The sequence below is a fragment of the Nymphaea colorata genome, chromosome 1 (genome assembly GCF_008831285.2).
Source record: "Nymphaea colorata isolate Beijing-Zhang1983 chromosome 1, ASM883128v2, whole genome shotgun sequence".
In the NCBI taxonomy this organism is placed as follows: domain Eukaryota; kingdom Viridiplantae; phylum Streptophyta; class Magnoliopsida; order Nymphaeales; family Nymphaeaceae; genus Nymphaea; species Nymphaea colorata.
The window spans coordinates 20,524,175-20,538,067 of NC_045138.2; the positions used below are offsets into that span (position 1 = coordinate 20,524,175).

General features: G+C 36.7%; 1 protein-coding gene across 1 annotated transcript; it reads left to right on the forward strand.

Moving 5' to 3' along the window:
• The first annotated feature begins 249 nt into the window (after window positions 1-249).
• On the forward strand, window positions 250-10,403 carry LOC116246291 (cleavage stimulating factor 64). Its single transcript, XM_031618093.2, has 10 exons — window positions 250-470; window positions 590-668; window positions 5,256-5,430; window positions 6,644-6,677; window positions 6,759-6,994; window positions 7,086-7,163; window positions 7,720-7,755; window positions 7,843-8,340; window positions 8,856-9,173; window positions 9,992-10,403. Exons 1-10 carry the CDS (start codon window positions 440-442, stop codon window positions 10,112-10,114), a joined length of 1,608 nt encoding a protein of 535 aa, XP_031473953.1. The 5' UTR covers window positions 250-439; the 3' UTR covers window positions 10,115-10,403.
• Window positions 10,404-13,893: the final 3,490 nt, after the last annotated feature.

Below are 13,893 nucleotides of genomic sequence, written 5' to 3' on the forward strand. Positions count from 1 at the left end.
TGCATACCCCGCAGGGGTTGGAAAACAGTTTTTTTTTTTGTTTTCTTATTTATGTTTTTTCTAAAACGTATCGAGTGATTTTTGTAAATAAAATAAATAAAAAACGACCCAATTATGCATATTTCACAAGGTGCCTTGGAAGAAACGTTGTATCGGCCACTAGACCGATACATTTCCGATACGATACTGACGGCGCTCGGAGAAAGAATGGGAAGAGAAAGAGAGTGGGAGAGGAAGAGGAGGAGAGACAAAAGAGGAGAGGATCCCTAGACGCTCCCGCCCTGGATAGCAAGTAGCGGTTTCACAGCAGCATCCCTTGCCCCATCTCTATCTCCCGCGCTCTCCCTCTTCTCTCTGCTGTGAACTCAGCGGCGCTGAACTCGATCGCCTTCCACAATTACGACTGCCCAAGAATGAAGAATAAGGCAGGGCTGTGGTGATGGCTAGCTCTCAGCACCGATGCGTCTTCGGTAACGTGGTTTTCCTTATTTTTCCCTTTTGTGAGTTTTGTTTCGGAGAGTAGAAACCGTGGTCTTCTATTGCTGAATACCTTCCGCGGTTTCCGATTGAGTTGTGGTTGGTTTTGCAGTCGGGAACATACCTTACGATGCAACAGAGGAGCAACTGATTCAAATATGCGAGGAGGTCGGCCCCGTGGTTTCGTTCCGGTGGGTTTAACAGTTTGCCGCTTCCTCGTGGTTGTTTGGTTTCGTCTTTGTCCCAGAAAGAAAGAATTGATTAATTGGGAGTCGAATTATTATAGATTTCGGATTGAATTGCCGTATGCTATTGTGTCGGACAGTTCATCCCCAGTCATTATGGCCGGTCGCCATTACCCTTCGTTCATTTGTTTGGTAACGGTTGAAGGGGCTTCAGCGGGACTAGTTTGTTCCTAAAACCTGGATATTTGTGTTCAATTTGATTGATCTGCTCAATATGAACAAGACATCTTATTGCAGATCATTGTGGCTTGACTGTTGTCTACTTATTTAGTAGTGCTTTAAGTGAACTAAATAGATGTTTCATGAATTGCTCTGCTTTTGAAGCCAACGTTGTATACCACTGGCACTATGTGACCAAAATGGCAAACTTGTTGTGCACAAGTTATTTGTTTGGTTGTCTGGTCTTAGTTTTGGTTGGCATTTTATGGTTTTAATGCAATGAACTCATAGAGAAATCTTGTCCAACAAGTTCTAACCAAGCACTACAATGTGGAGTTCACAAACACAAACATGCTAGCTTGGTTACATATGCTACATCTTTGATAGAACTTTGGCAGTTGTACTGATTGAAGCTGCCTTACAAGTTACAATTTACAACTAAGTTGTCAAAATTGAAAGTCAGACACAGGTCATTCAAGATCCTAAAATGACTTTGAGAGTAGTCATTCCAACTCGGCATGCATATACTTATATGAACATAAATACAGAAAGAAATGTATATCTACATACAAAAAATGCACATATATTTTATATGTCATGAATTAGTCAGTTAACAAACAACCAGGATGACTAATTGACTAGTCTGACCAACTAGGCATTGGTTTGAAACACAGTAACTGATTCAACTGAGTAGTCAGGATTTTGATCACTAAGCTTTACCTTGAGCAACAAAACTGTTGCATAGATAGTAAGCCTAATTTGTGCAGCCTTCCTCACTTATTGCCTTGGAGCTCTTGTATAGTATTAAATAGGCTTCCTTGTAGGATTCTTGTCAAGATTATTTTAAAAAAGTGTAGATAAGGAAAAGAGCTCAGGATAATGACCATTGTATATTATTGCGATAATGGTGTACGAAGAGGCGTAGAAGCGCAAGATGGAAGCCATTGGTCTATGGCACTTCACTGCTTTCCAACTTTATCATAGAGGAGAAATCAAGCTTCTCATTCTTGTACCACACAACCTATCCTGGAGCATTCTCATACAATTCATAGCTGGTTCCCAGGCCAAAGATATCTAAGGCACTTAACTGTGACAAAATTGGTGATTGATTTCAGTCTTTATGCTTAAGCAGTGTCACAGAAAACACGTTTCATTCTTAATAAACCCAAAAAAATGTTAAAAACAAGTCAGCCGAAAAAGGGGAAAATACATATTTTTTTTAAATGCCAAGATGAAAAAGAAGCATTTTATTTGCATTTGTTTCATTTTTTTCATTTTCGCTTTTTTTCACATTTTTCTAGTTACCAGATTTTTGTTTTCACATTTTTCATATTTTGTTTTTAATTTTTTAACTTTTTTTAAAATTTACCAGATTTTATCAAGTAAACAACTTTGCTGTATTTTACCTGAGAAAACATCATGATTTGGTACCCAAAAACGGTACTTGTGAATTGTGAAAATGTGTTTGACGTAGTTTAAAGATGATGGTGAATCTGTTGGCTTGTATTTCTTTCCCTAAAGGTCTTGTGTCTATGTTCTGTAACCATGTCTATGTCAAGCCTATCTTTGAGTTTCCAACACCACACCCCAAATATTGCAAATCCCCAGGCCAAAATTCATATTGAAGAGAGGACTTGGTTGCTATATGCTGATGAAGACAAAACATACTCTGCGTTTGAGAACAGATGCAAAATTTACGACATTTTATCACTCAATTATCATGTTTTTATGTAATACCACTTTGTTCATACGATGCAACTATTGCTTTTCTGCTTACTTCAATAAAAAATCAAAGGATGTTATTGTCAAGTATCAGTTACTTCCTAAAATTTTGAAAAAGGAACTTCAAGACAAAGAACTACCAAGAGGTCATTGCTTTACAAAGATTTTTTACCTACTCATGAGAATGTCTAGTGACACAAATTTTTTTTTTTTGTTTCCTTGATCTATTTTTACTTTTATGTGGTGTCCTTAGTTCATTTTCTTCCCTATGAGCTCAAACATGAATCCATTATTTTATTTGAGTTATACATCATGAACCTGTTTGGTTGATGGCCAAGTATCCTGGTTATAGCCTGATACACACCTGACATTAGCATTTTGTAGCTCTTTTGAGTTATAAAATGCTCAATTTAGATGATATTTAGTTTCTCTAAAACTGAATTGAGTCGCCTTCCTTGCACTGCCATCTGTGAGAATTTCGGTTGTATCTTTCAGGCCATTGAATGAAAACGAGCCAGTTTATATCCACTTATAGATGTTTGGCATGTCTTTGTTTCTGATTGCATAGTGGCCTCTCTCTCTCCTCTCCCTCAAATTATTGGTGAAGAGATGCCAAACTTTGATCTTGACCAAAAATCAGTGTGTGTAAAGGCCAGTTGTTGCCTCTTATGTCCTAATTTCCTAAACGAGGCCTATGAGGTTCCCTCCTTCCCCCATTTTTTTTTCATAGCAACAATGAAGAACTGACAATGAGGCAAGCATACATGTTTGGGTCTGGCATTTCAAAAGGTGATCTCAACCAATTTAGATGAACAAGAGAAGAACCTGGAAAAACTGCCTTTATATAAAACAAAATCCATCAGTACTTCTTGTACAAATTAAATATTTTCTGCTAATCTATATGCAATAAAACGTTACATGTGAGCTGACCTTTTCTGTTCTACTTCCAGGTTTGAAAGTGTTTTAATGATACAGAAATTTGGAAAAGGGACTATCCCTATTATGCATGCACCGATTTCTGATGGAGATTGATTATGGAACATTGTATGTTTGACAAGCATTTTAGTGGCTGGGATGGAAATCCACCGTGGCATTATTAATGGAAATTCTAAGAATTTAAAATGCCTCGAGAAACGTCTGGCCAATTGTTATGGATCCTTCTTCCATTTTGATGATCTTAACTTTGTCAGTAGTACTTGCTTGGTTTCGTGGTCTGTCTGCTAATATGATGGAAAGTTTCAGGCTGTCAGCATTGTTGTATTAGTTGACCGAGATAAGAAGGTCAAGAATTTTGTTTGGGAAATAACTAAGCCTTGTAGATATGATAGGATTTTCTTGTGTTAATAAAAGCTGAATCAATATTGTTTATGAAGTTTTTAATGTGAATAAAAAGCATGTCATGCATTGCATGTGTATATATATCATAAGACATCCTTTAAAGTAAAGTGTTACAGGAATTGGTGTTCAGTTTCAACTTTCAACACAATATGGAATTTTGTATTAAATTGAAGACATTTGAACAAAAATATCCAAACTTCTAGGAAAACTATATTCCCTATCTATGAACAATCATCTGCTTGTGTGTATCATGAGTTTCTCGCTAAGCTTAAGACCAGCGTTAGTTGACATGTTTAATTGTCTCTAGCCATGAGAACCATAAATTGCTATAGAAACACCCACATTGAACTCCTTTTTTGGCAAGTTGGGGCTTGGAATGTGTAAGTTCCCAAGTTTTGTGGATCAAAATTGGAAAAAGTTGCTGCTTGTACTGTTATATATTTTTAAGAGAAAGAATAGGCAAAAGAAAAAGGTAAATTCAACCTACCTTCTGTTTCAAAATTCTTTTGAATCTACAAGCTTGAATTGAATATCTTCTTCCAAAACAGTAACCCGACTTTGTTAGCTCCTTGCTAATTTTGATATATCATATGTGTGCAAAATAAGATTACCATGACTGCTATCACTTCAATGAGTTTTTTAGTCCCTTTGGTGACTTGGTTTTTTGAAAATTTTCGGTAACTTGATGCATTTTCACGTTTCATGAAAGCCAACCAAATTTGGTGTTTGTACACAAGTACAAACAGATTCAGGAAATATGGATTAATAACTCATTTGGAAAGTTAAAGTCAAGGTAGCAGCTTTTGAAGGAGATATTGGGATGACCCAAAAAGATTTTATGACACCATTCTTGTTTGGTCAATTATTTTCACAGGAGAAAAGTATCCTGCACACTTCAGATATATAAAAGTAAAACAAATGATAAATAAAAATGTGTATTTGCATGTGTATAACTATATATTATTATCTATATATAAGTAAAACGTACTATATTTATTTGATGAAAAGAAAATGGCTGATAGGAAATAAAGGAGTCCCTTGTTATACTCATGTGTGGCATCTCTACTTCTCTATCTGCATATACACATTAAAAATGTTGGTTCCGTTGCATGTAAAATGGGCCATGAAACTAGTGATGTAACAGGAAAATTTTAGAAAGAAGCCTTATATTGGAAAAGTAAAGTTGTTTCCTGTGCATTTTTTATTTTGTATCTTTATTTTGCAGAAAAGATGAACAACAAGCCTACTAAAACAGGAAAACTGTTATTGTTATGTCTTCTGCCTCTAAATACTGACTGTCAAACTTGTTTTCAGACTGGTAATTGATAGAGAAACAGGAAAACCAAAAGGTTATGGGTTCTGTGAGTATAAGGACGAGGAGACTGCTCTTAGTGCTCGTCGCAACCTCCAGGGTTATGAGATCAATGGACGACAGTTACGAGTTGACTTTGCTGAAAATGACAAAGGGGCTGATAGAAATAGAGAACAGGTAACATGGAGAATGAAATCAAATTCAGATTTATTGGTTACTTTATGCAGCCTGTCAAGTTAACTGTGATGTGCGTTTTTTGCTGAGTAGTTTGCTTTATGCAGCCGATCAAGTTAACTTTAATATTTGTTTTTTTGGATGATTTCTCAGCATAGAGTTTCCTTTTCCATCTGGCTTTTTGAGATCATGGATTACTGGCCATCGGCAAATTTCAAATATGTCATATCTAGTTCTTCTATTTAGGTTGGACAATTGGTGAACTATTGTCTTTTTTTTTTTGACATCATGGATTACTGGCCATGGACATATTTCAAATATGTCATATCTAGTTCTTTTCAGGTCAGAGTTTTAGTGAGCCAGTGTCATCCTATATATACATGGTTATTTAGTTTCCTTGGAAGATGGTCTTTGTCTTGGATTATGGTTTAAGTGTTACCCAATGCATACCTTGCTTTATAAAAGGTCACTGAATTTTTTTTTTCCATGTGGCATGAGTTTCATTGTGCAAATGCAGCATAGAATATGTATGGTTACATTCTAAAATGTGGTATTGTTTGTTGCTACTGAAATTATGATCAGCATGATTCCATCCTGATCCAGTCTTACTGAGAGTCTGATTAGATGGTCAACCCAATTATCTGGTAAAAGTGTGAACGTCCATGCTTCTAAGGTTATATGTGCACTTTTTCCTGTTCCATTATTTGCTGAAAGCACAAATCTTTTGATTAACAGTGATTGGATGGTACAATTTTTTCTGGGGACCTGCGTCTCTAGTGTTGCTAGAGATGGTGTCATTAACTTCTAGCTCTTGTTGATAAACACATTACATATTTCATGTCCGTTCACAAATTAAAATTTGAAATATATTTTTTTCTTTGTAACATGAGAATTGCAAAGAAACTTGGTAAACATCTGGAACTTACACATGCTAACAATGTGCTTATTGGGTGCTGAATGGGCTGATAAATATCACCACCATCAACTCACTTTAGTATTCTGCACCATTTAAGATGAGGCAATGAATGTTGAATGTGGCTTACGGTATATAACTTTTTTATATTTGATTGCTGATTAAAAGAAGACCATTTTCATAGTTATCTCGTACCCCTTCCATTAGTGGTGGAATTGCCTACCTTGCAGGTTACTCCATGCATGCTATGAGTTGACTAATACTATCAGTTGCACACTTTTTGATATCTGATGTGTTTTGCAGGGTCGTGGAGGCCCAGGGTTGATAGCAGGCATTGGTATGTTGACCTTCTCTTTTGTCTATCTGTTTTTGTTTGAATCCTTTTAGTTTTTTTTTGACTTTAATGGCCATATTTCAGATACACAAAGGCCAGCAGTCCTTGGAGATGCAACTATTAATCAGCCTATAGGCTTGGCTGTGGCAGCCAATGCAGCAAGCGCCATATCTGTGGCTTTAAATGATGCACATGCGAGTGGCATTTCCTCTACACGAAATAGTTTCCAAAGTCAACCTGGAGTCGGAACTGATCCCTTAACCCTTTATCTAGCCAAAATGTCAAGAAACCAGTTGTCCGATATCCTGTCAGAGTTGCAGGTTGTTTTGTGGAACTTTATTTGTTTTTGACTTTTTATCTTTCTATTTACTAGTTTGAAATCGTGATATAGCTTAGTTTTATCTGTAATAGGTACTTACAAAGCATAATCAGCCTCTAGCTCGGCAAATGCTGTTGGCAAGACCACAGTTGTCAAAAGCAGTTCTGCAGGTTAGTAATTTTCATGTTTTTTTAACCTTTTGTGGAAACATGCAGAGCTGCTGAAATAAAGAAAAATAAGATCTTCAAAATTGAAATATTTATGATCTTTTGTGCATAAATTTTAGTTTGAGAAAATAGGAGCATGGAGTAAACAACTCCTGTATTAACATTCACTTGTTCTGGCTTTCCTTTCTTTTCTTTCTGTATTATGACAGAGCTCTTAGTCCTAAATGAATGAAAGTGTTTAGGAAGAGAAACAAATTAATCATTCACTACTGCATGAAAGATTCAGCCAAATGAAATTTGTTGCTCCTAGGTGTCTTGTATATGAATCTATGATTGGAATGAGCCTGTTTTCTTGTGTTTTTTCATCAACTTCTTTTGTTGGGGTTGTCTTCACATAAATAGCCACTTCTGTACATGGCACACGGTGCTTATTGAAGATTAGAACTGGAAAAACTTTCTCGAATCTATCCTCCATGTTTATATAGCATTTTTTTGCATATTTTTCTGTTTTCTTATCATGTAAAATTGTTTTCTGATAATTATTACAATATCCGTGCAGGCAATGATAATGCTTGGAATGGTACCACCACAAGTGGTATACCTCTTTTTCCCCTTTTCTTGTTTTCATTCGTTTTGCATTTATTTTTTTCACATACAAAATTCATATTATCCATGTATCCAGTTGCAGTTACCAAACATTCGGCAGGGACCAGCCTCACTTATACCACCTTCTTTGCAAGATGGTCAACCTTTGCCATCTCAACCGATCCAGCCTCCTTTGCAGACTAACCTGCAGGTTGGAGTCCTTAATAGATTACCTGATGGAAAGCCGCCTGCTGCGCCTCAGAATTCTTCTGTTATACCTCCTACCATACATGGGCAATCTAGGCTTCAAGTTGTGTCCCAAACACAAAATCAAGTTCCATTGCAGCTGGGGCAGTCGGGAGGAGCCTCAAGTTTAACAGCGCAGGTTCAGCCGCCCACAGGTCTCTCAGCCATACGACCACAACCTCCTCTAACAACTTCCAAACCTTTACAGCAGCAAATGCAGCCGCCTTTGCCGCAGCAACCTAGACCAGTTGGATATGCAGTTCAAAGGACTGTGCAGTCTACAATTCAGAATCCAGCTCTTCTACAGTCACTTCCATCCCAGCCCATTTCAAATCATAATGCAATAAAGGTGCTCTCGCTGTGCAATTCTGATTTTTCTGGCTTGATATAGTGTCTCGTTCTGTCTTTCCGGTGTGCATATTTGTTTCTTATTTGCAATTTATGAAGGCTATGTTTTTTTTTCTTTTCCTAATTTAACTTAGGTAGATATTGAGGAGGATCTGGTGTAAGACTCAAAAATATCTGAAATTTTGTCAGCTATGTCATTTTTAGTTTTGTTTTTTTATGAACTTTTCTCTTGCTTCATACATTTAGATTAGTTTTCCAATTTCCATGTATAGATCATCAAGTTCATGGTTGCATTCTTTTTTTTCTAGTTCATCTTTGGTACTTTCTGGAAGATGCTGGTAAGTATGCAAGGTAAGTGCAAGAGAGTATTCCTGTGGATGTCAGAAGTTATTTCTGCATTGTATTCTGCCAATTAGGCTACTAAAACTATTGGAGACTGCGACTTGCAACTAAGAGTAGACATGTAATTCGAGGCATTCTAAAACTATTCTTCTTTTCATGAATTTTGATCTACAGCCTGGACCTAGTGCCACAGTTATTGGTGGACAACCTGCAGGCTTCAGAGATACAGGATCTCTCTCAGTTATCAACTCAAATATCCATTCAAGTTTGGTGGATCAAACCGGCTTGACTGCTGATACTTCTGAGGTATTGACACGCCCCTCGAAGCTTACTAAGCTTGAAGATGGATGTGTATCCTCTGGTGCAATGGCTGGCAGTAATATTTCTGGAGTTGCTTTGGCACCTGCTTCAATCATTGGAGCTAGTTCTTTTCCAACAAATCAAATATCTAATTCTAATATAGCGGCAAATGCTGAACAGCAGGTTCCTCAGGTAATTAAAAGCCATCCTTAGTTTTGCAGTTGAGTACTAATGGTTTTGTACAAAATCTTTTACTTATACTTTCTCGTGAAGCTCTGTTGTGTTGAACCGGCAAGGGCCATGGCCTCCACTCAGTTTTTTAAAAATTTAAAATTTTACATGAAAATTTAAAAATTTTAGTTTAGCCAAAAACTTGAAAAGTTATATTTCACCCCTGTTAAAATTTTGAAATTAAGTTCAGCCCCTATAACAAAAAATTCCTAGCTCTGCCCCTGAGTGATTGGGTTCCGTCATCTTCAAAACACTCTTTGTCGGGCACTGGAATTAATGCCCATTCAGCACTCAACTGTGACCAGCAATTGTGCCAATGTACATGTGTCTTGCATATTGAATGATTTGCCAGTGACCAGAAATTGTGTTTTGTATTTTTGTGTTTCACTACACGTTTGTACATATGCACATGTGCTAGTTCCGTCTACATTTGCAGATGCAGAATAGCAGAATAAGTTAAGGGCCAACTAACGATTTTCGCATATGCTTGTTAGCTTCTGTATTGGTGTAGTTTATGTCATATTGGTTAGGTTCATTTGGTTCACATCTTGTTCATTTTCATGTATTTATTCCTAGGTTAGATATTTTTGAGTTGATAAGTTTCTTTAAAGTTGAAGGTTTATGCTTCCAGCGCTGTTTTTTTCCTTTTTTTTTTTAATCATGGATAATTGCCATTGGACTGATGAGAACAAATTTACTGAGGGTTAATAAGGTCATGGACTTGTCTTCAAATCATTTATATCTGACAGTTCCTATCGTTTTGTCTATTCACATTACAGCTTTCTCCTGAGGTTGAATCAGCATTGTTACAGCAAGTAATGAACCTAACACCAGAGCAACTGAGTTCCCTGCCTCCTGAGCAGAGGCAGCAGGTACTTCAACTCCAACAAATGCTCCGTTGAGACTATTGTCTGGCAGCTTCTTCTATTCATTTCCTGGTATGCACAAAGAGGAGAGGTGTTACGGTGGAATAATCTTAATGATCAGTGAGAAATTTTCTAATGTATGTTGTGGCCATTTTCCAATGTATTATTTAATGTAACATATGGGGTCTTATGGTATCCCATCTCCATTATTTGAAAGGCATCAAGCAGCCATCCTCTGCATCTCTTTTTGTTTGAAAGGTGTAACGGTTATTGTGAATGAGTCAAATTTTCAATGGTCTTACTGAAGGAAATTCTTTATTGTTTCCTTTCCCTTTTCGTACCATGTTTTTAATTGACCTACAGTGAGAATTTTTCTTTTTAAAATGTTTGATCGACCTTATGCGTTCGGTTTTCTGTTGCCCATGTATTTGATAGGTACAAACACTGGCAGCTGGGTTTTGCTCTTTCCTGTTGTGGGTTCATACTCATGAATTCTTTTGGTGCTTTTGAGATTTCCATGCAATCCATAATCCTCATTTAGTTCTATGAAAAGTGTTTGGGCATCAAATCTCAATACCTTTTGATAATCCAAAGTGGAACTAAAACTTACCCCATCGGTGTTGTTAGAGGGCCTGTGATGTAAATGCTGAAAGGGGAAAACTGAAAAAGCTTGCAAAATTGGTTTGCAAAATCTAATACTTGTTCAAGTTTGGGCAGGACATAATTCTGGGACTCGATGCAGGCCTCTGGTTTCTACTACTTTTTGCCTTTTGTTTAGGTGCTTCATTGCATCACATGGGCATGGAGTTTTCTCGACGCATTTGTGCTTGTTTCCGCCGCTCTTCATATAATACACACGTCCTTTCTTTTTCTTTTGAAAATCTGGAGACTAGCTCGACAAAGAAATCTCCGATCCATGTGTTATAGGTCCGCAAGGAGAAAAAGCAAGGGATGTTATGGATGAGAATGGATGGTTAAGCTTCATCTTTGTATTGTTTTCATATAGCCAACTGCGCTACGTGTAACCTCTTTATTTTAAAATTTCTTGCACATTCCTGCAACTCTGGTGGCAGATTTGTTCGTGATGGTTAATTTGATAGTAAGTGAACTTCAACCGAAAATTGTTCTTACTTTTTAAAAAGGATTCAATTTTATGCGACTGTAGGGCCATTTAACTTAAGACATCTCTACTGGTGTTTGGGAGCCTCAGATTTTGGGCTTGAACACTAATTGGTGTCGCAAAAAGCTGTCTGAAGTGGCAGCTTCGAATTGAATCAATAGCAAACTAGTTGAGTTAGACTCGTCCGCCGATGAATGGGCACAATGTATGGCACACTTTGTTTTTAAGCTTTTGTTGTTTTAATTAGACGTATAGACAAGTACCTTTCCATTCCATAATCTCCTTTTCTTTCAAGAAGATCCTTTTCATTACATAAATGCAGCATGAATGGCATACAATTGCCATTGTCCTTGCAATTAGTCCTTACCTTTCTATAATTAGTCTTCACCCACCAATTCGATTCAATTTCTAGATTGAACCATTGGGCCTAAAATCCATCCCCGGTTTGATTGATATGCTGAGTAAACAATACATGTAGCTTCTACATTTGGAGGAAGTGTAAGGGGAAAACGACAGGCTGCATTCTCCAATATGCAAAAAGGGGCTCCTATTTTGCCTTGTGGGATGGGCAAGTGCCCCCTCAACTTCATAAAAGTCCCAAAAAAATTTGGCAGACAAAGAAAGCACCCTCCAAAGTGACAAATCATCATTTCCTTATCAAAAAAGAAGATCATTCCCCATTTGTAACGTGGCAGTTCTCTCTCTCTTTCTCCAGCAACTTTTCTCCATCAGCCACTTGCACAAACAACTTAGTGCTGGTCATACCCGTCACAAGAGGATAGCGTCTCAATGTATACCACGTCCAAATCATATCCGATGCACTGTACCAACTCACCTTCGAGTCCTTTCAATTGTGTGTGTGAGAGAGAGAGAGAAGAGAGAGAGCATAGAATGGCAGCGAATTTGGAGTTAACGGTCAAGAATTCGATGTTAAATAATACTGTCCCACCTTCACATAATGTGGTGGAGATCTGCCCTGCACCCAATTTTCTTGGCAATGGAAAGGAAATGTGAATTGCTCGAATAATCTGCTAAAACTTGTTAATACTGTTGTCTGTTTGTGCTTTTGTCATCCTTCATTTTTTCATGATAAAGGGAAGCCGTAGACCAATTGGAGATGCCATTGTTTGAAACAAATATTGGTTTTGGTTTCGTGAGCAACAAAGAAAAGAAATCTAGAATTATTCTAAAGATAGAAAAGGACTTTTTTCAAAAACTAAAAGGAAAAAACAAAGATATTCTGGTTGGGTAGTTTACATGTAGACGTCTAAAACACGAAAAGTTTGCAATGAACCACTGGTTATCCAATTCCTGTCTTTTTCTTCTACAAAGCCAATAAAAGCCCCACCCCCTGGCTCGGTCATGGGGTTTATTTAACATCTTTCAAGTTGAAGAAGGTCAAGAGTTCAGTTCTATAAAGTATGGTCAGGTATGTAAAAATTGGATTAAATCGGTTGATTTGAATCGACAATTGCAAATTGATTCACATCACTTTTTATAATTTTAAACATGTTGAAGTTTTTACTGGTTTTATTCTATATGATCTTTTATTTATTTTTTAAAAATGTATAATATAACGTTGTTTTGCTGATTCACAACTAAGTCCCATGGATTCTTCTCAGTTTCTGATGTTTTACAGCACTGGGTGTTCCTTGCTGCCATAATCTGGTATGGTTATGTTCGAATGTTACAACTTATAACATTGGTTTCTACTAAAACTTAATCACCCACCAATGGCATTGCTTTGAAATACTAAGATCAGGTCAATGATACTGTTGATGTAATAGGGTTTTTAATTGCTTAACAATTGCTCCTTCTCATTCAGGGTCGCAAGAACGGCCAGAAGACAACATCCAGCTTCCTTTTCAGATGTGACACAAAATTTATTATGCTTTCCTCTAACCCAATTGCACTCCAGTTATATAATCAGGGACAAGATTCAATAATTGCATCTTCTGTTCCTCTCTCTCTCTCTCTCTATAGATCTTGACGTTGTTGTCTATCTTCATTTCTGTCAATGTCACGAAGCGACCAAAGAAGTTGGTGATGGTAATTGCAGGTATTATATATTAAGCTATTATATATTACGCTGTTATATATTAATTTGAGGTTTATGTCAATCTAAATGTTTCTTGCTCCAATGAAAGATATGGGTTTTGCAATTCAACCTTTCTCCATGGTTTTCCTCCTCTCCTCTCTCTAACGAAGTCAATTCTGGAACTTGTAGCAGCAAGAAACATACTTTTTGGGAAAAGGGCAGCCAAGAAATAGTTTGTGGGTAAACGTACAAATCAAGCAGCTGGAAGCTCTCGTTCAAGAAAAACTTGTTTGTCCATGTTTAGAATGATATATATATATATATATATATATATATAAAAGTAAAATTGAATGATAACTCTCGCTTTTTAAAGTCATCCAACCATCTAAGAAGGGCTGTAACATGATAGATGGTTAAGAAAAAAAAAAGAGAAAAAGGATTTTCATCTTACATTTTTTTTCATTATTCTCTTTCTTCCTTTCCCTCCCTCCCTATATATATATATATATATATATATATATATATATATATATATATATATATATATATACACAGTGGGTGTGTGGGGTGAGGGGAAGAGTAAATATCAGATGGTGCATATTATGTCACAAGTATAAAAGAGAAGCAATACTTTTAAAAGTCCAAGTATTCCTCAAA